Consider the following 26,046-nt stretch of genomic DNA (forward strand, 5'->3'; position numbering starts at 1 on the left):
CATCCAGGTTAGTAAAATATAAAGAAATTCTTAGATTGTATATTCAATCCACGTCTAAAGAAAAAGGCAGGAATTCCTGACACTTTCTGGCAAAAATTGTATTTATTTTTATATTCTATATTTGTTAAAAGTTCCTCTGATATTCTAAATGGCCGACTGTTTGTCTGTGCATATGTAAGAAATATTATGGAATAAATGTAAATTTCTTGGCAACTAGGTACTCAAGATAATATGCTTACTTTTTTTTAGTTGGAAATTCCCTATGCCAATAAGCATTTTCTTGGTCTGTTGGTCTATCAACAATGTCATGACGTCTAAAGACTTCAAAGAAAATTGTGATTTTGTTTTAATATATTCTAAAAAGATCTCAAAAATCTTTTTTTGTTTGTCTTAGGAGAAAGAAAAGAAGAGGCCATGTTTCTACTCCAGTAAAGAATATAGTTGTGTACAGGTACTTAATTTTCTTTCATATATTTTAAAGTTGGAAGTATAAGTTTGACAGATTGCTTTGCACGTTTGAGAGGATCTCTTTAAAATCCAATAATCACCCTAAAATTTTCAAATTCAGGAGAAATACACTGGTAATTTGTAAAAGCAAAGCTTTTCTGTAATTAGGGATGGTCTGTCCGTTACAGTTAGCTCTTTTTGTTCATTCAAACAGGTTAAAATTGCTCTATCAATTTCAAACTTTGCATGCTGATTTCTATAACAGTTAGGTACGACTTAGAAAACGCAGCAACTCTATAAATGTTACAAGAAATCCGTACAGCCATTTAAAACAAGCTGTTTTTTTTTATATTTTTTGACAACAAATTTTGAATGTTAAAATTATCTTATTCATCTTATTTTTTTAATACTGATTCCTATCACTAGGTATAGTGTTATAAACAAAGCATCTCTATAATCAAGTCCTAAAAAACGTCAGTATGTACTTAAGCAGTGTACCTGTAACCCTTTAAATAATTTTTTTAAATTTTTAGTTTTTACCTGTCTAGAATGGATCTGGAGGCCTGCAGCACCTGTACCTGGAGGCCGAATATCAATTTACCTTCAAATATGACAATAACATCCAAAAATACGCATATTTGGTTTAATAAGTTTACCTCTAACTCTTTAAATAATTTTTTTAAAATTTTTACCTGTCCAGAATGTACCTGGAGGCCTGCAGCACCTGAACCTGGAGGCCGATTGTCAATTTACCTTCAAATATGGTAATAACATCCAAAAAGATGCATATTTTGTTTTATAAGTGTACCTCTAACTCTTTAAATAAGAAATTTTGATTTTTACCTGTCCAGAGTGTACCTGGAGGCCTGCAGCACCTGAACCTGGAGGCCGATTGTCATTTTTTCTTCAAATATGGTAATAACATCCAAAAAGATGCATATTTGGTTAAATAAGTGTACATCAAACTCTTCAAATAAGAAATTTTAATTTTTACCGGTCCAGAGTGTACCTGGAGGCCTGCAGCACCTGAACCTGGAGGCCGATTGTCATTTTTTCTTCAAATATGGTAATAACATCAAAAAAGATGCATATTTGGTTAAATAAGTGTACCTCTAACTCTTCAAATAAGAAAACTTAATTTTTACCTGTCCAGAGTGTACCTGGAGGCCTGCAGCACCTGAACCTGGAGGCCGATCATTTTTTCTTCTAATATGGTAATAACATTCAAAAAGATGCATATTTGGTTTAATAAGTGTACCTCTAACTCTTCAAATAAATTTTTTTAATTTTTACCTGTCCAGAGTGTACCTGGAGGCCTGCAGCACCTGAACCTGGAGGCCGAATTTAATTTTTTCTGCAGATATGTTAATAACATTCAAAAAGAAATATATTTTGTTTTATAAGTTGCTCTCTAACTCTTCAAACAAAAATTTTTTAATTTTTTTACCTGTCCAGAAACGACCTTCCAGCCTGCAGCACCTGAACCTGGAGACCTATTCAAAAAATGATTAAATATACGTGAACTAATACCCAAAAGTAAACTTTTATCCTAAATAACCTATAATCTAAAATCAATACCTAGTCCACTGCACACTGTTTACGCGAAAGTGGCAGAACTTCCCCCCCCCCCCTTGTATTAAATCTATCCTATGCACTGCATGCAAAGAGATAAATGGATATGTAAATGAAAGAAGTTTGAGACTACATAAAGACATATTTTGAATCAAAGAAAGATACCCCCCCCCCCCCACAACTCTAATACTTGTGAAAGGGTAGGATATAAGTGATCAAATGCCGTTGTGTAAAGAAGGTATCAGGTTCGAGTCTGGCCTACACGGCGTGATACCAAAAACTTGGACCTGGGATTGCACTACTTTTATCTGGAAGTTTAAACTATGCATGCACGTTGTTGAGTTATCCATTAATCTTACTTAAGGCCAGACTCGAACCTGATACCTTCTTTACACAACGGCATTTGATCACCTGAGCTGTGGTCCTACGACAAACGCAGGAGTCCCAAACGTCAGAGTGGAAAAACGTCGGAATGTACACTTAACCTAACCTAACCTATTTTTTTTTTTTAATGCCTAACCCCTGCGGGGGACTTATTTGTTCTTTCATATCTTAACCTAACCTAATCTGCATAGAAATACTTAATAAAATTAATATTTAAACACTCCGACGTTTGTCCACTCTGACGTTTGGGACTCCTGCGTTTGTCCTGGAACCCAATCCCAGAGTTTGTTGTCTGTTGAGTGTTAATTTATCAAAATACACTAAAGAAATAGCAACACTATATATTACTGTGACCAATCACTGTATCCCTGACAATGAAATAGCTGACTTGACATGGATGAGTTTAGGTAATGTTAATCTCCACTGAAGAGCATAACATTGCAATTAGATATGTAATTTAATTCAGAGGCTAAGGAATCTGTATAATAGTAAAACTTGAATTCATATGGTTATTGTGATTATATTTTTTAGTGAAGTTTTATATAAAATCCTGTTTTGAAGAGTTTTAAAGTAATACCTACCTAAGATCAATTACAGACTATTAATAGCATTTTAAGACAGGTTTTTTTATCATTATTGATTATTCGATTGTCAAGTCGAATTTTTTGTAACTTTTCTAGATTAATCTGGTTTTGTAGAATATCTTTGAACAATAACTTAGTAAATTAAACCACTAAGAAACATTATAGCTAATCCTAATAATAAAGTAACAGGATGTCTGTTTGTTTGTCTATTTTTACCGAAGGGTTTCGCTAACCGCTGAACTGATCGGGTTCTTCTTAACAGGGAAGCTTCTCATAGGTCCTGGGTAGGTCCAAAGAGAAATCGCCCCTAGAAAATACCCCCCCCCTCTACAAAAAAAATACAATCCTTTAAAAAACTTAGATGAAATATGGAGTTGTTTAGATAAATTTTAAAAACTGGGTTTTCGGATTCAACTCTCGTCTCAAGTGCCCCTAGAGGCCTCTAGGGGCGTAGCCGCTAGTTGTAAATGTAAGATTTAGAGCAAATGAAATGGGGGTTGGGGGGTTGGATAGTTCACATGTAATAAAAGGGAATATGCGAATTCTCCTTCACATACTACATTTAACTTGAAATGTAATTTTCAATTAGATTTACCAGAAATGTCTTTGAAGCGATTAAGTTTACTTTAAATCAGATTTAGCTTTTACTTTGACCAACTTTTGTGCACAAAATAAATATTTTTAAAAATAATCTTTATTTTTATACTAGTAGCTGCGCACCTAGCATCTAGGAGCTTAAAATGGATAGGAAGAGGGGTTGGAAAATAACCTAAAACCATCCTGATACCTATGTTAACGTTAAGCTTCCCCCTAAAGGTGAACACAACCAGTTCAGTAGTTTTTGATATCTTAAGCTTCAGACAAAAAACCTTACTACTTTATATAATAGGATTAGTATTTACTCTTTCTTATGGTTATAGGTATTATCTAATATATCTATAATACAAAGTAGCTTGATGTCTGTCCGTCCGTACGTCTGTCTGTCCGTCTGTCCCTTAAGATCTCGGTAACCACTGAACCGATTGGATTCTACTTGTCAGGGTATATACTTAATGGTCCTTCCCTGTTGGAATGTTATCCGTAGTTTTGTAGGAGAGTAGCCAACACAATGTCCCTTTTTTTACTAGATTTTGTTCACCTTTTTCACGTTTTACAATTTCATTTTGCATGCAATAAGGTTTTTTTCAAAGCATATTATGAGAGCACTTAACAGTAAAAAAAACTGGGAATTTTCCTCAATAATATAGTATACAAGGATAATAACATCCCTAAGTAGCAAAGCACTAAAAAATCACGGATTGGAATATGGACAGGGAGATTTAAAGAGCATTTGTTAAAATCAAAATCACGAAACCTTTCTCACAATCATAGTTTTGATGTATATATTTAGCAACATACTGACATACCGACGGACAAAGAAAATTAGATATTGGATGCTAATTGATACAGAGAATCTACAAAAAAAGACTAAAGAGTGTATCTTAAATAACAGCTGAGAAAATCACATATTCCCCATAGCGTTACGGACTAGCTGACAGACGGACAGACAAAATGAATTTTAGAGTAGCTTCGCAACTTAAAATAATCAATCAAAATTCAATAATTGTCCTTTACTGTGCAAGGGCTTTCAAGTTGAGTTTAAAATGATGTTATAAAAATTTTGTATTTACTTTTTTGTTCGGGTTCAATGGAACAAATGTTGTGGAAAATTAACTTTTTACCAACCACACACATAGTTATCAGAAATAAAAGGGTAGATCTACTTAGTTTTAAATATTGTTAAGTAAATGGGCAGGGGACAGTGAGGACTTCTAAGATAAAGGTCGTGCAATCAAAGGGTTAGTTGTCTATTGGGCGAATGGACGCTTTACACTGCAATTATAAGACGCGGGGTTTGTTTCATGGTGCGTGGAGAGGTGTAGAACTCAAAGCGACACCAAGACCCCTAGAGTTCATCATATCAAATAAGCAGGTGGGGGGGGGGGGGGATATTTAGGGTGTTTCTCGCTTAGTTGATATTTGAGTTAAAACTTTTTTTCTTAGTCTGTTAAAGGGCGATTTATCTTGGGAGGTAACCTCCCCCCAGAAAGTTGAGAACCTTTCTAGGAACTAAGATAAGCTACATTGCAAAGAAGAACCATATCGGTTCAGCGGTAAGCAAGATAATATTTTTTGGTACAGACAAATACATAACCACACACCCAGACATCCTGTTACTTTTGTATAAGGAAATCAGCCGTTGATTCCTGATACGAGAAAACTTTAGCCAGAATTGAGATATATTATATTTTATTATTTATGTACCAACTTACAACAAGAGTTCAGCTTTTGTTTATTTTTATGGTTTTTTCCAGACTTTATATTGCATTTTAAACATTCAAAGTGCATGTGTTCTACACTGTTTAAATTAAGCTATATACTTCTAGTGGTGTGCACAGCAATTAAAATTGCTTTGTCATATATATTTATTAGTTTTCATATTATTTTCCGGTAATTTCACTCCTACCTACCTATTTCTGGACCACTGAAACTTTCCCCATATCCTAACTTTCTAATGTGTAAAAACTTATTTGAAGCCTCTAACCCTGCAGGATCCTGTCTTTATGGGGTATTTTTCTTGTAGGGCTTTTCTTGCCCTTCTTAATCAACCTAAAACGAGCATAAAAAAGAGGTCTTTCCTTAATTGTTTTTTCTTTATTACTTGTGTATTAATTTTAGAAGTTGTCAATATGCTATTTTACATATTAAATTGATAAATAAAAATACCTTTTTATTTCAGTTATATTAAAGAAACAGTAAGTAAGCGTCTTGTGTAATCCACCAGAGTCCCTGAAAGGAGAAAAAACCCGCCAAGCACCACAATGAGCTTTCTATTTGGAAATAGATCCTCAAAAACTTTCAAGCCCAAGAAAAACATTCCAGAGGGGTCGCACCAGCACGAGTTGATGAAACACGCGGCTGCCACCCTCGGCTCAGGTTAGCATTCATCTTACATTTTTGTACACAACTTTAATATCCTAGCTTAACAAGCGCGATATACAAAACACTACAGACTGGCGTTACTCAGTTTAATTGTAGAGAAGCTTCGCTTTTATCCCCAATAACACACAGGTTTTATTCACGAGATTAATAATACACAGTTTTAATACTAAAGTCAATATCTACAAAATTAGAATAGGATTAATGCGATAATGATAGATTTATTCCCCTTATATTTTAGGGGAAGTGATCAACAACGTAATAAATGAAATATTTACAAAATTAGGATGGGTTAAAACCGAAAATTATATAATTTTAGGGAAGGAATCAACAACACAATAGATATACAAAATTAAAATCATGGTTTAACTAAAATAGATATACATTATTATTGGAGGGAGCGCAGCCATTTTTAGTTTAGGTCTGTCCGCTTCAATATATCCATGCGTTCAAGACACATATCTCAATTTACTTTTTGTTTCATGACAGATTGTATTACGTTTTAAACATACTAGTGGCTACGCCCCGAGCATCTAGGGGGGTTTTTATTCAAAGGGGCTGCTAGAACTTAAAAACAAACCAAGACTTAAATCTGAAAATGAAAAAAAAACCTAAACCCACCACCGGATCAATGTGAAGCTTACCTAAAATAGAGAACCCAATCAGTTCAGTAGTTATTGAGATCTTAAGCTTCAGAAAACAAAAACTCTCTTCTGTATAATAGGATATTACTAAATATATCAAGTTAATACCTACCTTAAAACTTTTTCTTTTAATAATTTATTTTTATCTGATTGGGCAGTGAAAAATAAATTATGGGAAAATAAATTTATTTTTTTTGTCCTATCCCTGTATAGGTACCATAATTATTTACCAATTGCAGGCAATCTTCGGTCTGCAGTGATGCTACCAGAGGGAGAGGATATACACGAGTGGGTGGCCGTCAATACGGTAGACTTTTTCAACCAGGTACCGTACTATTTGTAGCGCAGCTACTCTTACACTAGGTTATATCCGTCGGTCTGTCCGTACTTCGCAACGTCAAAGTACTTTAGCTTACTGAATTTCGTGGTTTTGAAGTTAGTGAAATTCTAGAAGCATTAAAAAATTATTGTACGGTGTGTAATCAAACATTTTACTGAAGTCAAATATACACAAATTTTACAAAATACTAAAAAATGTTTTTGGTTTTACTAAAGGAATTTTTAAAAGAGATTTATGATCTTTTTTTAAAATTCTTTCATTGCATTGGTAGAGCTTAAACTTTTGGAGAAAAGCGGGTTGTAAATCTAATACCTAAATTGCTCACTTCACAAAACTTTTTACTTTTTTTTTATTTAGATAAACATGCTTTACGGTACAATCACAGAATTTTGTACAGAATCTAGTTGTAGTGTTATGAGTGCTGGACCCAAGTATGAGGTAAGCTACGCTTTTTCACAACTTTGATTTAAATTAGTTGCCTTTTTTCTTAAGGCATATTTTTTTACTTCTTTCATCATCACTTTTTGAGTTTAGCACAACTTACCTAGCCGATTTTATCGGATTTAATTTTTTTGTCTACCGAATTTTCATTAGTTTGAAAATAGTTATTAATCGCATCGAATTATAAACAGCTTTCCGCTGATATAAAAATGTACAATTATAAGGTTAAAACCATTTTTATATTTGTAGAAAACTGGATATAATAAGCAACTATACATAATTTTTCAAGATGGCAGAGAACCGGTTCTAATCCACCGGATATTAATCGGTTTCGAAGCGATACTTAAAATATTTGTAGAAAATCTATGTGGTTTTGTGCTTGTACATGAAATAACAGTTATCATTTTTTTGTCTAAGTACATAACTAACAGACCAAAATCTAGCACAGCTACTCTATGATTATTATTCTAGTACCACTGGGCGGATGGAAATCAAGTTAAGAAACCAATCAAGTGTTCAGCCCCAAAATATATCGACTTTCTAATGACTTGGGTTCAGGTAAGATAATTTCATATAGGTACGTGCACCAGAGAGAGAGAGGGGACAATGGGATGTTTATTACACTAGTCCACAAAGTTTTGAATAACGTTTTTTATTAGTTGCACTATGTGCCCAGCCAATGCAAAAACTCCAAGATTCCAAAAAATGCACTTTTGAATATTGACCAATTTTAAAGTTTTAGGTTAATCTTTGTCATATTTGAGAAGGATTCCCAAAGCTAGAGGTGAAAATATCAATTACTTATAATTTTACAGCTTCGAGAAGTAGCCTACCTAAATATTTAGGATTTTGTAATAAAGCCTGGCTATTGAAATTACATTTTATATGCAAACTTTAAATTATCGTCAAACTACCAAAAATTAAGCTACAGTAATATGTTATACCTTTTTTGAAAGCTTATTGAATATACTATACGATTTTAAATTAGTTTTTATACGGTTACCTATAAAACTTATGAAAAAATTGATGTCAAAGCATTCCCCCTTAAAGAATCAGGAATTATAATATTTTGTAATGATACTCTCAACTTCAAATAGTTTGATCTCTTTTCAGCTAACGATGCCGCATATCAGACCTTTACACATGTTTAACCAAGGCACTCAGTGAATGAATCCCGTTGGTTTCACTGGCGGCATCGTTAGCTGAATTTGTTTTCCCGCATTTTTGTAGGAGCGGTCGGACCCATTTTATAGCAATTTTTACACAAATTAAAATGAAATACCTGTTTTTTACAAATAATTTTATCGTGATATTTATAGTTCTCGATGCAATTTTTTGATACAATCCCTTATTTTTATTGCTTAAAGTCTTTAAAGGATATCCTCGCCCCCCCCCCCTCACCCCCGGAGTTTGGGGTGAGGCCCCCCCTGCACACGCCTAGAAATATTCATTTAAGCTATGTAATCAAACCTGTTGCTTCTAATCAATTACCATTCTTTAAATCAAATGAATAATATCTTAAATGTTTCAATTTTATAAAACTAAAACCTATTCCAATTCATATGCACGCCCTAATGAATTAAAGGAGTTAAGCAAACTTGTAAAGAAACTAAAAGATTTAAGCAAATTTGTTAATAAATGTATGAAGGCCTAGGGATCTAAAGGGATAAGAGAATGGCAGATAAATTGATGTACATTACCAATAATGATACACAAACTTACCCTTCTGTAGATTACAATTATTGGTTGAAAAGTTATGACACTCAACTTAATAAACAAATAAGAAAATGTTATTATAAAACTTTGGGGACTAGAGTGATAAACAGCCCAATGTCCCCTTCCTTCCTGATAAAGGCCCTATTGCAGACAATCAATCCTTTGATTGCAAGGCCTTTGGATTAAAGTTTTTAGTGCTTTTGGGGTGATTTGTGATATATTTGCTTTTATTTTTAAAACAAGGATTGCTTTGTCTAAAAGTAGCGCAGCAATAATAATAGGTCAATTTTTTAATGAAAAAGAATTAACATGTTTCCTTGTTTATAGTTATTAATGTTAACAAATCCTGGGATAAGTTAATGGCCGATAAATTGATGAACTTACAATGATACACAAAATTACCCCTTCTGTAGATTACAATTAGTGGTTTAAACGTTTGGACATTTAACATTTGAAAAAAAAAACAATTAAAATTCAGTAAAAGCCCCTAAAGTTGCTAAACCAATGGATAATAAAACGTTATTATAAAGCTTTGGGGACTAGTGTAATAAACAGCCCAATGTCCCCTCCCTCCCTGAAACAAATCAATTGATATAAATTTATAAGTATTTCATTGATAATTTATTTAAGGGGGGGGGGGGGGGGTAAAATGTGGTGACTTGAAACACGACATACCAGCAATTTTATTTTGGGCGCTACTCCCTTAGTTTTAGAGATAATTGGGTAAAATATTTTGTGTTGTGTCACCAATCACCCCAAGTTTTGGTATCTTCATTTTCAAATTCTCATTTATCAAGGTATATCTTAAATTCAGTGCTTCTCCTGTGCTTTTAAGATATTGGATCCAAATCTTTTTAGGGTGTCACTAATCACCCCAATTTTATGTATCTTTGAAAAAAACGGCGGCGGGCCTGCCGCTCCCGCCGTTTTCAGCCGCCGCCGCCAAATTTTTTTTTTGCATTTCTCGCCAAATTAGGCAATTTGGAATCATTTGAGATAATGTTGTTTTTTGGCGGCGGAAAATGGCGGTTAACGGCGATCCTGCCGCCGTTTTTTTTAAAGATACCAAAACTTGGGGTAATTAGTGACCCAACCCAAAAGATTTTACCCAATTTGAAGCAAAATTAACAGAACTATGAGTTTTTGTTTTATATTGGAATTCTGGGCACATAGTGAGTTGGCTTAACAACTTTAATCGTAGAAGTTCGGTCGGTTGTTTCATTAAGTTGAGTGTTCAAACGTTTCATATACAGAAGGAGTAATTTTGTATATCATCATTAAGGATGTACATCAATTTATCGGCTATTTTCTTATCCCTTAAGATCCCTGTACGTGCGTAGGAATTTCTATGAAATAGGGAAAGGGGAGGGGGTCGGGGTCGTTAAAAGAGGTCTGAGAAGGAAAGGTAGTTTAGACTGATTGAGTTTAACTCAAGGACTAGAAACGATGGGAACCGGTCTTACCCCACTTTTCGTCATGTTGGAAGGGTGACGCAAATTTCAGATCCCAGATTTCACGATTGGAAAAAAAACTATCTTTATATTTTAGCGAATAAAATAATCTTGCAAGCATCGCTTTTATCTTATAGAGAAAAATAGTAAATCAAATAGCGATAACTGAGATATGAAATTTGCATCACCCTTCCAATATGACGCATGACCGCTACGACCGCAAGACGTGGCATTACTTTGTCCACTATCGTTTAGACTAATTTGTTTTTTTTTAGGAACAAACACACTTTATCGTAAATGCACAAAAAAAATCATATATATATTTAAGTTAGATTATTATCATATCAATAGTATATTTGTTTTTTATAACAAACATTTAAAATTTTGTTACTGCATAACAGTTAACTAATCTTTTTTATCCTTGATTGTGACATATTATCAACATTGACTTAGGTGTTTTCGATTCATTGAAGATCATAACAAAACACACTTAAACAAGGATGACAACATCCATAAAAGTGAAGCTTAAGTATTTAGACAAAGTTGAGGACAAACGACTAATTGTCTAGAAATCTCATTTTTTTAACATAATGTTAATGGTATTAAAAGTTTTAAGATCCATTGGATAATTGGATAAAGTAACATGATGTTTGTCTGTGTGTTTGTTTGTTTGTACCAAAGGATTTCGCCAATTGCGGAACCTATTGGGTTCTCCAAAACAGGGTTGCTTCTCATTGGTCCCATAAAGGTTTATAACTATTTTGGGGGAGGGTAACACCATTCTCCCAAGAGAAATCGCCCCTAGAAAAAAATTTACCCCCCCCCCAAAAAAAAAAAAAACCTGATAGTTGTTACATAAAGAATAAACTCTTGAGGATTGTAGAAAAGCTTTGCCCTTAAAAAGTAATTCCCATAATTCCTATATCGATTCTTTCAAGATATTAGTTTTGCCATATTTTCTCGTTTATTGTAATTAGGAACAGAGAAATATTATCAGAAAAACAATCAAATCAGTTGGATAAAAATGTATTTACTGTGTATGAGAGCTTACAAATGTTTTTAGAGTACGTCTAGAGGTGAAAATAGAATTTATAGTAATGGTATTCAATTATCCATCGAATATACCAAAACACCATGCCAATAGGGACGTCCATGCGCAAGCTTTTATTTTGAGGGGGTTGAAATAAAGGGGCTAAATTAGTAAAGGAGTTAAAATGAGAGGTTTCAGAGCTTGAGAGGGTAAACATCCCTTTACCCCTCTCCCCTCTCTACACGTCTATCCATGCCATGGCTGTATATCTTTCCTATACATAAGAATAATTTCTGTTTCTGCCTATAATGAGCCTGAGCCAAAACTATTGGAAAAGCTAAAATATGTATTGAGAAACCTATTAAAGAAAAAGATTTATTACAAAACAAGAATGATTACATCCGATGGTACCTACCTAGTGTTTTTTTTTGTGCAATTGCTCATTTTATTTATATCTATCCTCTTTCTATTTTCAGTGATAGTTTTAGGCTATTTGCTGGTTACTTTTTAAAACCTTTCCAATCACTTAATACTTCTATATTTCTTTTTTAAAGCTAAGCTATACAATTAAAAAGTCCACTTTAGGTTAATTAAAGATAGACCATCTAACATTTAGCCCTTGTGGAAAGCAGTTGCGCCGATAAAAAAAAACTTTCCACTTTGTCGGAACAAGTTTTCTTCACTATAATGAAACCAAAAACTTTGCTAGATTAGATTATTTTCTTTTTTTCTTAGAATTTATAATTATAGTTTCTTTATAACTAGCGGCTACTCCCCTAGAGGCCTCTAGGGACACATAAAATTGTTTCATTCAATCTATTTTAAAATTAGCTATTTACCAAAATATTTTTTTCGCCGATAGATTGTGTTAGTTATGTGTTTAGCAAATAGCAAAAATATCCGCAGGGCTGTGTTTTAATTCTTTTTTATTTTTGTCGAATTCTCTGTCTTTTCTCTTTATCGATAGTTATAAACTTTCCCGGGACCTATGAGAAGCTACCTTGTTACGGAGAACCCGATCGGTTCAGCGGTTAGCGATATCCTTATATACAGACCGACACACAGACAAACAAACATCCTGTTACTTTATTCTAAGGATTCCTGGTAAAATATAGCAACACTATCTAATATTATATCGGTTTAGTTTGTTAATGAGAAAAGCTTCTGATAGATTGTTTATGCCTTTTCAATTTTTTACCATTTACCCCAACTTGATAGTATGGTGTTTCTAATCATTTGTAAGCCTTAAAAGTTTTGTAAAACGGTAGTCTAGTAAAATATAGCAAATCTATACTTTCGAAATTACTGTGGTCCATACTGATTAAATTAAGTAATTCTATTGTGTTTATATATGTGACCATAAAGTATTATCTTTTTTTTCAAAATATTGTCAAAAACCGTCCTCATTCTATTTTTAATTTTCGGCATCTTGTATGAATTATCTAAAACTAACGAAAATTATAATAAAAGATAATACCTACTTAAAATATTTTATTAAAATTGAGGTGAGGGGGGGGGGGTTAATGCTACCATCTCGTAATCAATGCGCAAATAGCACTTAGAATCCGAAGTTCAGGATGAAATTTGGTATGAGTAATCCTTGGTAGGTCTATTTTTTCATAAATCGAATAAAAAGTTGGAAAAATAAAGGATAACGGGTGCCGGCTCAGCCGTTTAGCAGATTTTGGGCTTTTTTTAGGGCAAAATTATCGATAATGATACCAATAAACTTTTTTAAAATTTCTAGTACCAGCTGCTAAACAGCTAGAACCGACTAAAAAAGGCTGGTAGAAGCTATAAAATGCCAAGATTATCATTTTATACCAAATGATTTAAAACTATAATTCACAAAGTTGATTTCTCCGTTATAAATGATGAATTTGCTCTGAAAATAGCCAAAAACCGGCTTAACGGCTGAGCCGCCAGCCGTTACTTTTCCTACTTTTTATTCGATTTAGGGAAAATAGACCTATCAAGGATTACTCATTCAAAATTTCATCCTGAAATTCAGATTCTAAGTGCTATTTGCGCGTTGATTACAAGATGGTTGCAAAACTTTTTATTTAACTAGTGAAAGCGCACTTGGGATCTATGAAGGAACAGATAGGGATTCAGGGAATAGCATTAAAATAGCCAAAAACCATCTCAAGATTTAAATCTGAAATTAAATTAGTCTAAAAACATCCCGGGCCCTATGTGAAGCTTGCCTAAAATGGAGACCTCTAAATGAACAGTAGTTATCGAAATCTTAAGCTTCTTAACCTGTTAAAAGGAAGGACGACCTGTTACAACGGCTTTGCTATTAATAACTGCATTTCTATATAACTATTCTAAGAACTATAATTCAACTTCAATGATTAGAGGAAATATTGATTTAAGATGAGAACAAATTTGAATTTCTGAAAGTTTTTCTTTTTTCTTTGGAGAAATAAGAGTTTTTCTTTCACATTGCATTTCTTTTAAGTTAATCTCATTTTTCGCTTACAAATAATTTGCCTTTATCAGTAGATCAGTAAAAAATATTTGAATAAAAAATGGCGGCGGTATCGCCGTTTTCCGCCGCCAAAAATTTTTTTATTGCATTTCTCGCCGAATTAGGCAATTTGGAATCATTTGAGACCATGTTATTTTTTTCAAAAATTTTTCCCCTTAACCAACCCTGGGGGGACAGTCATTTTTTTCTCAAATTCTCGTTTATCTGCGAGAAATGCAATAAAAAAAATTGTTGGCGGCGGCGGAAAATGGCGGTGGACGGCGGGAGCGTTATTAGGGGAAAATTTTTTGAAAAAAATAACATGGTCTCAAATGATTCCAAATTGCCTAATTCGGCGATAAATGCAATAAAAAAAATTTAGCGTGTACTTCTTACAAAAAAGTTCTGCGTATTTTTAAATGGGCTTTTTTTGAGTTTATCTATTCTTCTTGCAAGTTTGTCCAATCCACTTTGCCTTCTTCCCTTTAGACACAAAAAATATAAATAGGCATTAAGACATTTACTCATAATAACTCCATTTTTTTTCTTTTTCTTTAATATAGAGATTAAATTTTTGATTCAGTTAACGTCCCATTATGACATAGATGAAAAAACTTAAGATTAATAGGTATACATTTCTTTATGCTTGTTCCCTACCAGGGATCTAAAGGGATAAGACAATAGCCGATAAATTGATGTACATTCTCAATGATGAAACACAAAATTACCCCTTCTGTAGATTACATTTAGTGGTTGGACACTCAACTTAATGAACCAACCAATCAAAGTTTAAAATCCCCAAAGTTTTTAAGCCAACAAATAAGAAACAGTCTTATAAAACTTTGGGGACTAGTGAAATGTTGTCCCCTCCCTCCCTGGTTCCTTACCCTTTTTATGTATTAGTAACTCGGGTTGACACAGGGACTTATGGGATTTATTGTAAACACGAGTGCAACTTATATTCAGGGAGCAAAGGATATGTAGATCTATATTTCATTTCTAATAACATTAAACCAACAAATGGTTATTTATCTCATCGTATTATTGACAGCTTTTTACAGAAAGAAAAATAAAATATTACCATATTACTTTTATGGTTATTATTTTAATATTTGTGGGATATTGTCTGTAATACGATGCTATACATGATTTTTAAGTATGGCTGAGAACTGGTTCAGATCAAGCGGATTTTAATCGGTTCGAAGCCACCCTGGAAAAATGTTACATTTTATGCAGAAATCTCAATGATATTATGGCATTTTTTCATAAGTTTACAGTTCTTTTTCCCTATTTTAAATTGAATTTATGCAATGTATGTACACGACATATTTATCTGGAAATATTTTATTTTAGATTTTATTGGAAGCAATTTTATATAAAATATATTTGAAACAGTAATTTTTATTTATTTCCAAAATAAATAGTTAAATCTCTACGTATTTAAGTAGGATATAATACGTTACAATACATGTTTTTTCAGTATGGCTTAGATCCGGTTCTAATCCAGCGGATATTAATCGATTTAGAAGCCTTATTGGAATATATATATTTAGGATCAACTGGATGACGAATCTTTGTTTCCGAGTAAAATTGGAGTTCCTTTCCCACCTAACTTTCTTACAATAGCAAAGGTAACCTTTTGTATTTTTGATAACCGTTAAAGATTATGTTTATATAACAGTGTATTAAATTTACTTGTGGCTACCGCCCTAGAGCCCTCTCATCGTAATATAGAAAGCTTTTCCAGGATATTGAAAAATTCTAAGATGAAAACCAGTTCACTATAAATAAAAATTAAATTGGTATCCATTTTATGTTTTTTATTTTTTGTATAGGTAGGGGGGGGGGGGGGTTGTCAATGGAGATACAAACAACTTCCAATTTGAGGGCAGATTTGATACTGAATTTTTTAGGGGCACTGATTGGGGTTCAATACCCCTCGGCTTCCCCTTACTTAACATAAAGTACTTCAATAATTAAAGCATTAATGATTGTTATTTGTAGACGATACTAAAGAGGTTATTTCGTGTGTACGCCCATATTTACCATCAACATTTCAAGGTAATTAATTTTTTAAAAAAAGAATATTGGTTCAGGGAGGGAGGGGATATTTGGCTGTTTGTTACACTATTACCCAAAGTTTATAATAACTTTTCTAATCTAACCGGTTCTAATCCAGTGGATAATAATACTGGGAAAAAAACTCTTGATAAACTAATGAATATAAATTGTAGGAGGTAGTATCATTGGGAGAAGAGGCACATCTTAATACTTCATTCAAACACTTTGTCTACTTCATACAGGTTGGTTTCAAATATATACTTACAAAAAGAGGTTAAGTTTTCGCGTATTTTCCGTAAAGTTGTGTGTTAGCGTTTAGTCAAATACGATTATTAAGTCAAACTGTTCTTAATCATGGCCATTTCATGTAGACACATTTGGTAAAAATTAAAAACGGACGTTTGACTAAAGGGTAACACATAATTTTCGGAAAACATGTGAAATAAATTACCCCTTTGTTATGATGTATGTCTGCCTGTACTGTAATGTTTTAGGAACGGCATAATTTTGATTCTAGGCAGGTTTATATCTATTAAACAATATAATAAATGTATCAATAAAATTTCGAAGCAGGAAAAGCCTCTTTGTGTGTAGTCGAACTCTATACCACCGCGTTTTTTGAAAATAATATTTTGTTAGATAAATTAGGATATTTAGAACACATTTGCAATTAAAAATATAAAATACCTGAATATTTCTAAAAGTTGTTGAATGTTGTTGAGTAAATATATTTTCAAAAGTATTCAGGTAGTTATTGTCCATTTATCACATAGAAAACCAATAGGCATTTGTTAAAAAAAAAATTCAAAAAGAAATTAATTTTAGAATTATGTCCGTCTATATTTTCCAAGATTTTCCTACTTTTCATCATTAAATTGTTTTACAAAGTTTCTACAATAAATTGGTATGTCCAAGTTTTTGTTATGAAAAATTGTTCTAGTTTAGGAGGGAACATAAATCTATTCATTTTTATACAAACACCTGCAGGTTTAAACTGTTTTAAAATGATCATATTTTATTTTATTTACCCTTTGTTATTAAAAAAAATTGGGAAATATTTTAATTGGATCGGGACGTTTTTTCATTATGATAGGTGTAATATGTATATCTTTATCTATATATCAGAATTGCATGTTGTAATAGAAATGTACTTTTTTATGCTCAAATAATCAACCTTTTGCAAGAATGGCTGCGAAACACTTCAAAGTTGAGATATAGAGCTTAAAATGTATACAGATACTATTAGGGACATGTACTAGAACATATCAAAGTTTGAAGGTCATATCTCAACCAGGGAGGGAGTACTGGCCCCCCAAAGTCGACTACAGAAAATCCATTTTTTTAAGAAAAATGCGCTAAAACCATTTTTATATGTTGACACCTAAGTTTTAATTTTCAACTTTACTGTACTTTTTCAACAAAAACTGTAATTTTTTTTGTTGTTTCATAATTTCCCTTAAAAAACAAAGAAAATAAGCCATTAATCATTAAATTCTGATAACTACAGCATGACCCTCAAAAAAGTATTTTTAAGCATCTGCAGCCCTTATTTCTCAATGAATTATAAAAAAATGCATATGTCCTTGTTCTCCATAGTATTCCACATAAGTAGATATAAAAATATTTTTTTTACCTCCATTAACACCGGAGATTTTTAGAGCTAAAGTTTTGAAAAAGTGACTGAGGAAAAAGTAACTTTTAACATGAAACGACTTTTTTAGCAAAATTAAGGTAGAAATCCTTTTATTTTTGTTACTAGCAGAAACTTTATACAAAAATGAAATAAAAAATTTAGTTTTTGAGTAAAAAGCATTTTTTTACACATATTTTTTGAGTCTTTTTAGTTTAATGATATTTTGAAAAACTTACTTATTAGGCAAAATTTTTCAAGATTAAAAAAAACAAATAAATCTTTATGAATATAGCAGGAAAATTGTTTTTGTTTCACAATCCTAACTTTAATAACAAAAAAGTTATGAAGAAAATAAAATTAAAACATAATGATTTTTTTGTCTAAAACAGTTAGGGAGTTGAATCCATTTTTATAGAAGCAGAACTATAATCTATGATTATGGTTTGGACCCTATAAAACTGTAATCTACCTTTCCACTTTCCCCTCTCTTGGTGAAGATATCTTCAACGCCGATACGATTTTTGAAATGTAAGATTCTACTTTCCCTTCTCTTGGTGAAGATATCTTCAACGCCGATACGATTTTTGAAATGTAAGATTCCACATTCCCCTCTCTTGGTGAAGATATCTTCAACGCCAATACGATTTTTAAAATTTAAGATTCCACTTTTGCCTCTCTTGGTGAAGATATCTTCAACAAGAGAGACAAAAGTGGAATCTTATATTTCAAAACTCGTATCGGCGTTGAAGATATCTTCACCAAGAGAGGGGAAAGTGGAAGGGTAGATTACAGTTTTAGAGAGTCCAAACCATAATCATAGATTATAGTTCTGCTTCTATAAAAATGGATTCAACTCCCTAACTGTAAAAAGCTTAATTAACCCCCTATTAAATTATTGAGATGTCAGAAAAGTAGGCGGAGCAACTGTCATAATTAATCCTTTTCTCAAATAAGGGTTAATAAATAACCTAAAATTTGCAAATAATCAATTCATTCAGTAGTATTTTTTGCCATTAAAAATTTATATTTTTTGGTGGAATAAAAAAGAAATAATTAGTTAACTTGTTTTTCTTTGTGTCTCATTATTCAGTTGCCAGAAAAACATAATATAACCATCCAAAAAATAAGAGAAACAAAAAAAAATTCTTTTTCTCAGTCACTTTTTCAAAACTTTAGCTCTAAAAATCTCCGGTGTTAATGGAGGTAAAAAAAATATTTTTATATCTACTTATGTGGAATACTATGGAGAACAAGGACATATGCATTTTTTTATAATTCATTGAGAAATAAGGGCTGCAGATGCTTAAAAATACTTTTTTGAGGGTCATGCTGTATAAGTGGGGTAAAATTGCTTTCCAAAAAGTTCTCATAAAAAAAAACACACTGTAGTTTTAGGGCAACTGCTTCCAAAAATGTTTTTTACAAAATAATCTTCACTAAATTTTCTACTATTAGAAAAAAGTTTTCATTTTGTTGTGTTAAATATTATTTTCATTGTATTTTTTTATATGCAACTTTAACCAGGACAAAGCATTCATTCAACATTTTTCCATTCATGAAAAAAACTTCTTAATTTAGATCTTTTGTTTGATTTATGAAAGAAATTAGTTTGTTAAGTTTGACGGAAATTTTCTGTTTTGAGGATTACACGTTTGACCCCTGAACCTTGGGTTTTTCTTCCCGTTAGAATACAAATTATAAGTTAATTGTTATTCTTTGGTAAACTTTTTAGGTGTTTGAGTAGGGGTAGAAGATTGGGAGATGGGACGTTCTAATGTTAATAATAATCATTATGGTTCATAAGCCATAACCTACCTAGATGACTTCACTAACTCAACACGTAGCGCATCCGCTCGTCGTCGGGAAGGTGATAGGTTCGAATCTCGTTCCGACACCGCGTCATAACTAAAGACGTTAAAAATGGTTCCTACTGCTACTATGTCAGATGCGCGACGTAAATAGTTAGATTGGGGTGAATGCCTTGGCCCAAAACAGGCGCAACTCGCTACCATACACCGTTGGGACTTTTCAGACTAAGGTCGTGCATCTAGAAGAGAGTTGGTTGTCTGATAAGTGAATGGACGCTTTACATCGCAATCATAAGTATTGTATGTATGTAAAAAGGTGCGTGGAAAGAGGTCTAGTACCCGAAGCGACACCTAGCCTCCTAGGGTCTTAACTCTTAGATGACTTCACTTATTTTAAGCCCAATTTCCCTTAAATTATTTCAAATCTTGAAATTTTACTATGTCCTTATTTCCCTGGTGTTATCCATACTTTTGCTCTCGTCCTTTATTTGGGTATAACCCCCTCTTTTCTATGAAGGGGGGAGTTGAATAGTCTGCTAGCAGAAACAAGATTTAGTAAGTTTTGCTCTGAGGATTAATTGGGTAAACTTTGCATCCTGTCTTGTTTAAAATTTTCCAAAGCAGGAAGAAGGTCGTAGAGATAGGAATATTAATATTTAGTAAATCTCAATATTAGAGGAAAACACTAGAGTGGAAACAATGCCTGTCTGCCTGTCCGCTTTGCATTAACTGTAAATAATACGTGGGTTTAAATACGTTCTTAATCTTGGGAGTTAGGGCACTGCCCTAACTCCCAAGAATTAGTGTTCTGATACTTAAAAGTCTTGCGAGGAAATAGAATATAATATGGTTGGTAATCATTGCCTTGACCCCAACAAAAAATTTACCCTAAACAGGAAATATTAATACGCCTCTGACCAAGCAATAATGTTCAGTATATTTTTATCTCTTCTTTCTATTCACTAATTCCCCTCTGACCTTTTTATTGGTCAGATAATTACATTTATTCTTCCCCCAAAGATTCAGCTATAGTCTTGATTCGTTATCTAGCTTTCATTATATTTTTATTGTTATTTTAGTTAATATTTTTTAAAGCAATTTACTCCCCATATTTATTTTAGATCATGTATACCTAACAAAGTTTATTATATATTTATAAATAAAAAAACATCATAAAAATCTTAAAAGAGAGGGGTAGGTTTCTGGTAGAATCCGTAAATGTGTGTGTTTTAAGGCTTAAAAATAGTAGTAGAACGATAATATTCACTAAATATGTGTATTTCTTGTTAAAAAGAACTATAGACAAAAAAATTTGTTAAAAGTTAACATAAATTTTTATCGTTCTACTACTGTTTTTTACTTATAACACATAACCTTTACGGATTTTACCAGAAACCTACCCTTCCTAAAAACACTAAAAAGATAATAGCAAAAATAATAATTCAAATGATAATTTTGATGCTTTCTCATCATATGTATGACCTTAGATATAACAATGCTCTCAACATATCATTACAATCGTTCTATGATGTATTTGGATGTCTATTGGTTAAAGTAGGTAGTAAAATGCATGTTTGTCTTTCTATATGACATTTTGCCTTTCTTGGCCCTATCATCAGATTTTCATTTTTTACTGAAATTATCAGAAATTATTTTCAAACGGAGAGGAATTTGTATGCATATACATTAATTCATGAACGATAACAATGCAAAATAAAATTTGAAAATAGTTTTTACAGCATTTCTAGATAATTATTATTTTGTAGGAATTTGAACTGATTGACCGGAAAGAGCTGGCGCCACTGCAAGAATTGATAGATAGGCTGACCAATGGTAAGCCTTGAAAAAATCCACAACAACTAATCATAGAACAGATAGCAAATCTTATTAACCAATGACTGGCCAGCATTCTACAATAGAACAACCAATCACAGAATAGCAAATTTATTTTGCCAATATCAAGCCAGAATCTTTTAATGATAAACCAATCGTATTATAGTAAACAAATGCAGCCATTGGCGAGCCAGAAAAAAATATTGTAAACAATGAAACCTCTCTAGAACAAAGTGCAGTAATGAAAATAGATATTATTAACTTATCATAAACCGTGTTTTGTTGATATCTTGGAACTGAAATTATGGATTTTAATTTGATAGGTTGGTTTGCACTTTGCAGAGCTGCTAAACAACATTAAATCTTAAATTTCAGTATTTTTTCGAAGTCTATAACTTGTACATTAAATTATATCAAGTGCATATAAAAATTCTGGTGCCAATATGAATTAATATTTTGTTGCCTGTTGTTAAAAATTAACCATTAAAGGGTCAAACGTGGCTTAGTAAGTGTTCAAAATTGTTTTCAAATGTTACATATACAACATATTTTTATGAAAGAAAGTTACTTTTCTTTAAACTATTATTATAGCACTCCAAAGTATATTTATCTGTTATTTGTGAACAAATGTGATTATTAATTTTATTTTGGTGACTGGAGAAATTTATTTACGTGTGTGACAAAATTGTTACAAATTAAAATTAATTTTTGGCATGTAGGCAAGTGTTTATTGTTTGAAATTTAACAATCTTGGCCTGTAAATCGGTCTTTAAACTTTCTGCCAACAATTTTATTTTAATCATTTTTGGCACATCGCGTAAAGGAAATTTCTCTTCTCCGTTTTATTAAATCTAAGGTGTTATGATACACACTAAGAGGAATGCTTTTAATTTTTACATGTGATTATTAATATTATCATTTTTCTTTATAAAAATATTTATAATTCTCATACTGAACATTTATTTATAACATTACAAAACTGGAATCTTAAGAATACTAAACAATGGATCATCCAAAACCCCACATCCCATAATTTCCAATTTTCTGAACAGAACAAAATATTCTAAAAGAAGCATTTTCAATATATTTTTCAAAATATTAAGCAATTTAAAGGGGGGGGGGGGGGGGAGGGGAAGTAGGGTGACCCACTTGTGTTATTTTTTAAAATATTTTATCACATTTAAAAAAAAACTTTATATAATGTTTCTAAAATTTGAACTTAACAAAAATGAATTTTAATCCCTATATAAATGTAACAGGATCTGTGTCTGTCTGTGTGTGTGTACTAAAGGATCTAACTACTGAACCGATATGGTTCTCACTTATAGTGTAGCTTCTTGTAGGTTTATTATTATTATTATGATTATTTTTTAAGAGGGTACCACAACCCTCTTAACGCAAGAAGAAAAATTTACCCACAATTTTTCTTTTTCAATTAAAACTAATATTGGGGGGGGGGGGATACCTTGCTCCACCTCTAGTTCCACTAGAAGCCTTTTGGGGAGTAGCTGCTAGTTTTACTTAAATTACAAAGTTGAGTAATTGATAGGTTAAATATTAAGAAGTGATATTTAAATTAGTTCTTCCTTTCATTTGTTAACAGGGGGGGGGGGGGGAGTTCTGACACATTTGCGTAAACCTGGTATATAGGCTTTATCTTTGGACTGAGAGGATAGGTTATAAAAAATAAAGTCATTCTTATATGATGAATTTTCCCAAGTTTTAAGTACAGAGACCACCTGAAGGCCTGGAGGTCCGGAACCTGGAGGCATATCAAAAATATCTTAAAACTTGGGAAAATTCATCCTATAAGAATGATTTTATCATTTATAACCTATCCTCTCAGTCCAAAGATAAAGCCTATATACCAGGTTTACGCAAATGTGTCAGAACTTCCCCCCCCCCCCCTTAAACAATTTACCTATCTAGGTAAACATCAGTTGAAATAGAAAATAACAGTTATCATTTTAAACTCATACTTATTTTTGTGCTTTCCCTCAAAGTGCTTATCGAGCGCCGAAACTAACATTATCCCTACGTGGGGCCCTAGCCCTCCTAGCCTATACCTGAGATGCGGGGCTACCCAGTACCCAATATAACCTAACCTAACACGACCTTAAGTACCTAAATATAGACAAAACCGAAAAATTACCCTTAACCCTTTATACAAAATATTTTAAAATTAGGAGGTGAAGGGTTTCAGTGTTCCACATTGCACTTTATGGGAAATCACCATTATTTGTTTAGCACATCGAAAAAAATGAGATTTTAAGTAGGTTATTTTAATTTTAAAAGTCATAAATTGTCCGTCCTAGTATAATTTGGCATTTAGAAAAAGATAAAATATATTTTTTGACAAATTAACACATTTTGAACATATTTTCTAATTTCAATTAATTGCAGTAGATTGTTGTTTCTAGAACTAAGTTATAATTAAATCCTGTTCATTAAGATATATATGTTGGAAAGAATTTTAATGTTAGGGGGAGATTTGAAATCTGTATCAAATTTTAAGGATTTTTATAAAATTCGTTTTTTGTATAATTCTTTATCTAAAAGCGGAAATACAATTTAAGTTAATCAATTTTGACAACTGTGATTGGTGGATTGAAAACTATCTTCGCTCTGATTGGAGAAGCAATAGAAATAGAAGAATAGAAGCATATTCTGAACCCCTTTTTCGTCAAATCTAAGAAGGAACATTTCTAGCAGACAAAAGTATTGTTTACTATCGACTCAAGCTGATGTGGATTCTTAAAAAATTATAGACTCGCTACTCGATAGTGAGGCAAAATTATTGTTGTGAAAAATCATCCAAAAGCACATTAAAAATCTACAAAAATTAAACAAAATCATATGTTAATAACCCTTTAATATTTCATTTAATTTTTGTAAATTTTTTTATACGATTTTGGAGGATTTTTCACAAAAATAATTTTGCCTCACCAGCGAGTAGCCAGCCTAACTTGTTTTTTAAGAATCCACCTCGTTTCGAAGCTTTCAAATTTAAACGAAATTTTTGGGCAATTAATGCTGATTCCGCAAAGCTTTCTACAAAGAAAATATACTGTTTACAGCTGACTTTTAACTATGTATGAAATGAAAAAAAACATGCATTCGTGACAAGATGTGTACAAAATTTCAACCAATGAAATTAAATGTATGTACCGATGCGATTCTCCTATTGGCTCAATCAGACATTCCCTCTCTTTCTTAGTACCTTTATTGGAGAAGCTTAAGTGTCGTACATCATTCAACCAATTAGAGCGCATGTAGCTTTCAATTCACCTATCCTATTGGTCAAAATTAATTAACTTAAATTGTATTTTCGCTTTTAGACAAAGAATTATATAAAAAACTACTTTTATAAAAAATGCGTAAAATTTGATGATGATTTCAAATCTCCCTCTAACATTAAAATTCTTACCAACTTATATATCTTACTGTGCATGCATATTAACAAAAATTTTATGAATTTTGTTATCATGTGCGCGGGATATCAATTATTTTTTTTTCTCTAGGTATTGTGTAGCGCCATTACTTGGCATGGTATGTTTGTAATGTATGATTATAGATATTTAAATCCATAGATTCTAATCATAAGCAAATAAAGTGTTATTTTCGTATTTACTCTTTATTAATTGATTGATTCATTAGCCATAGTTTCTTAGGGTTTGGACCTAAGTAGTCATGGAGTAGGCTGAAACACTTGTGTATAGCCACTAGGGCTATCAAGCTCCACGTTCAAACACATTATGACTTGAACCGCTATCTCATGAGAGCTATTTATTATTACCTCACCCTCGTTGAGTATGGCAGGTGTCCTAAATTAAGTCACCGTAATGAATGATGCTCACCGCAGAGGAGCCTGGGATATGGGTAGTACTGATATTATGTACGTGACTATTGAGTATCCCTACTTACTCAATAATCCCCTTCTTTCACAACCAGGGGAAGTTGCGTAAATTTATTCAACTGAGAAATTCGAGTTGCCACATGGGGACTAGAACTCGAACTCTCATCACCGTAACTCAGTGCGTTACAACTGACTGAGCTACGACGCCCCTACTCTTCATTAATTCGACAATTATTTAATCTGTTAGGAAAAAAGTAAAGTCTGTTATTTCTAGGGATCCTAATTGGGATAAGACAATGAATGATGTATTTCTTCAATTATGATAAAAATATTGTTTTAAATGTTTGGACACTGTTAGTCAATTTATCTAAGCCAACCAATGAGAGAGCGAGCTTAGAAACTTATAGGCCATTGTAATTTCCAGTCCAATTTATTTTCTGATAATATTTCCTCATTGAAGATATATTCCCCAACGATAGATTATTTGACGGTAAAAATTAAAAAAAACATGTATAGCATCGTATTACAGACAATTTACCACGAATATTTAAATGAAATTAAAGATAATGCCAATTTTGTTTGCGCCCGGTCCTTCGGGTTAACAAAACAGGTTTCGATAATATAATTTTTTCATGTTATATCCACGGAAAGCTGTCCATAATACAATGCGATGCATAACTATTCTCGTATTAACAGACCTCTTTCGTTTGCTTCTAAATTATTTTTTGCTACTTGGCTGTGTTAATATAAGCGACACCATTGCATTCAGGGAGTAAGGGAGGGGACATTGGATC

The 26,046-nt window shown here is 32.4% G+C and overlaps 1 protein-coding gene and 1 long non-coding RNA gene across 8 annotated transcripts in view; both read left to right on the plus strand.

Moving 5' to 3' along the window:
• mats (MOB kinase activator-like 1) overlaps positions 1-22,594 on the plus strand; it is a 29,912-nt gene extending 7,318 nt beyond the window's left edge. Inside the window, exons 2-10 of one of the 7 annotated variants that reach the window (XR_013883289.1) lie at positions 5,767-5,963; positions 6,850-6,935; positions 7,308-7,388; positions 7,863-7,949; positions 15,615-15,692; positions 16,066-16,122; positions 16,296-16,364; positions 21,330-22,068; positions 22,220-22,594. Coding sequence is in view for 1 of the 7 variants with exons in the window: in XM_080174775.1 (XP_080030901.1) it covers positions 5,849-5,963; positions 6,850-6,935; positions 7,308-7,388; positions 7,863-7,949; positions 15,615-15,692; positions 16,066-16,122; positions 16,296-16,364; positions 21,330-21,407 (651 nt within the window). In the remaining 6 variants the exon portion in view is untranslated. Of the gene's footprint in view, positions 1-5,766; positions 5,964-6,849; positions 6,936-7,307; positions 7,389-7,862; positions 7,950-15,614; positions 15,693-16,065; positions 16,123-16,295; positions 16,365-21,329 lie in introns of all 7 variants that reach the window. The other 6 variants (XR_013883290.1, XR_013883292.1, XR_013883291.1 and 3 more) reach the window with 6 other exon arrangements.
• A 1,023-nt stretch (positions 22,595-23,617) lies between these two features.
• On the plus strand, positions 23,618-25,022 carry LOC145330180 (uncharacterized). Its single transcript, XR_013883295.1, has 2 exons — positions 23,618-23,822; positions 24,918-25,022. It is a non-coding gene; the product is annotated as an uncharacterized LOC145330180 (long non-coding RNA).
• Positions 25,023-26,046: the final 1,024 nt, after the last annotated feature.

Source organism: Acartia tonsa, chromosome 10 (assembly GCF_053477335.1).
Source record: "Acartia tonsa isolate MP-2025a chromosome 10, ASM5347733v1, whole genome shotgun sequence".
NCBI lineage: Eukaryota > Metazoa > Arthropoda > Copepoda > Calanoida > Acartiidae > Acartia > Acartia tonsa.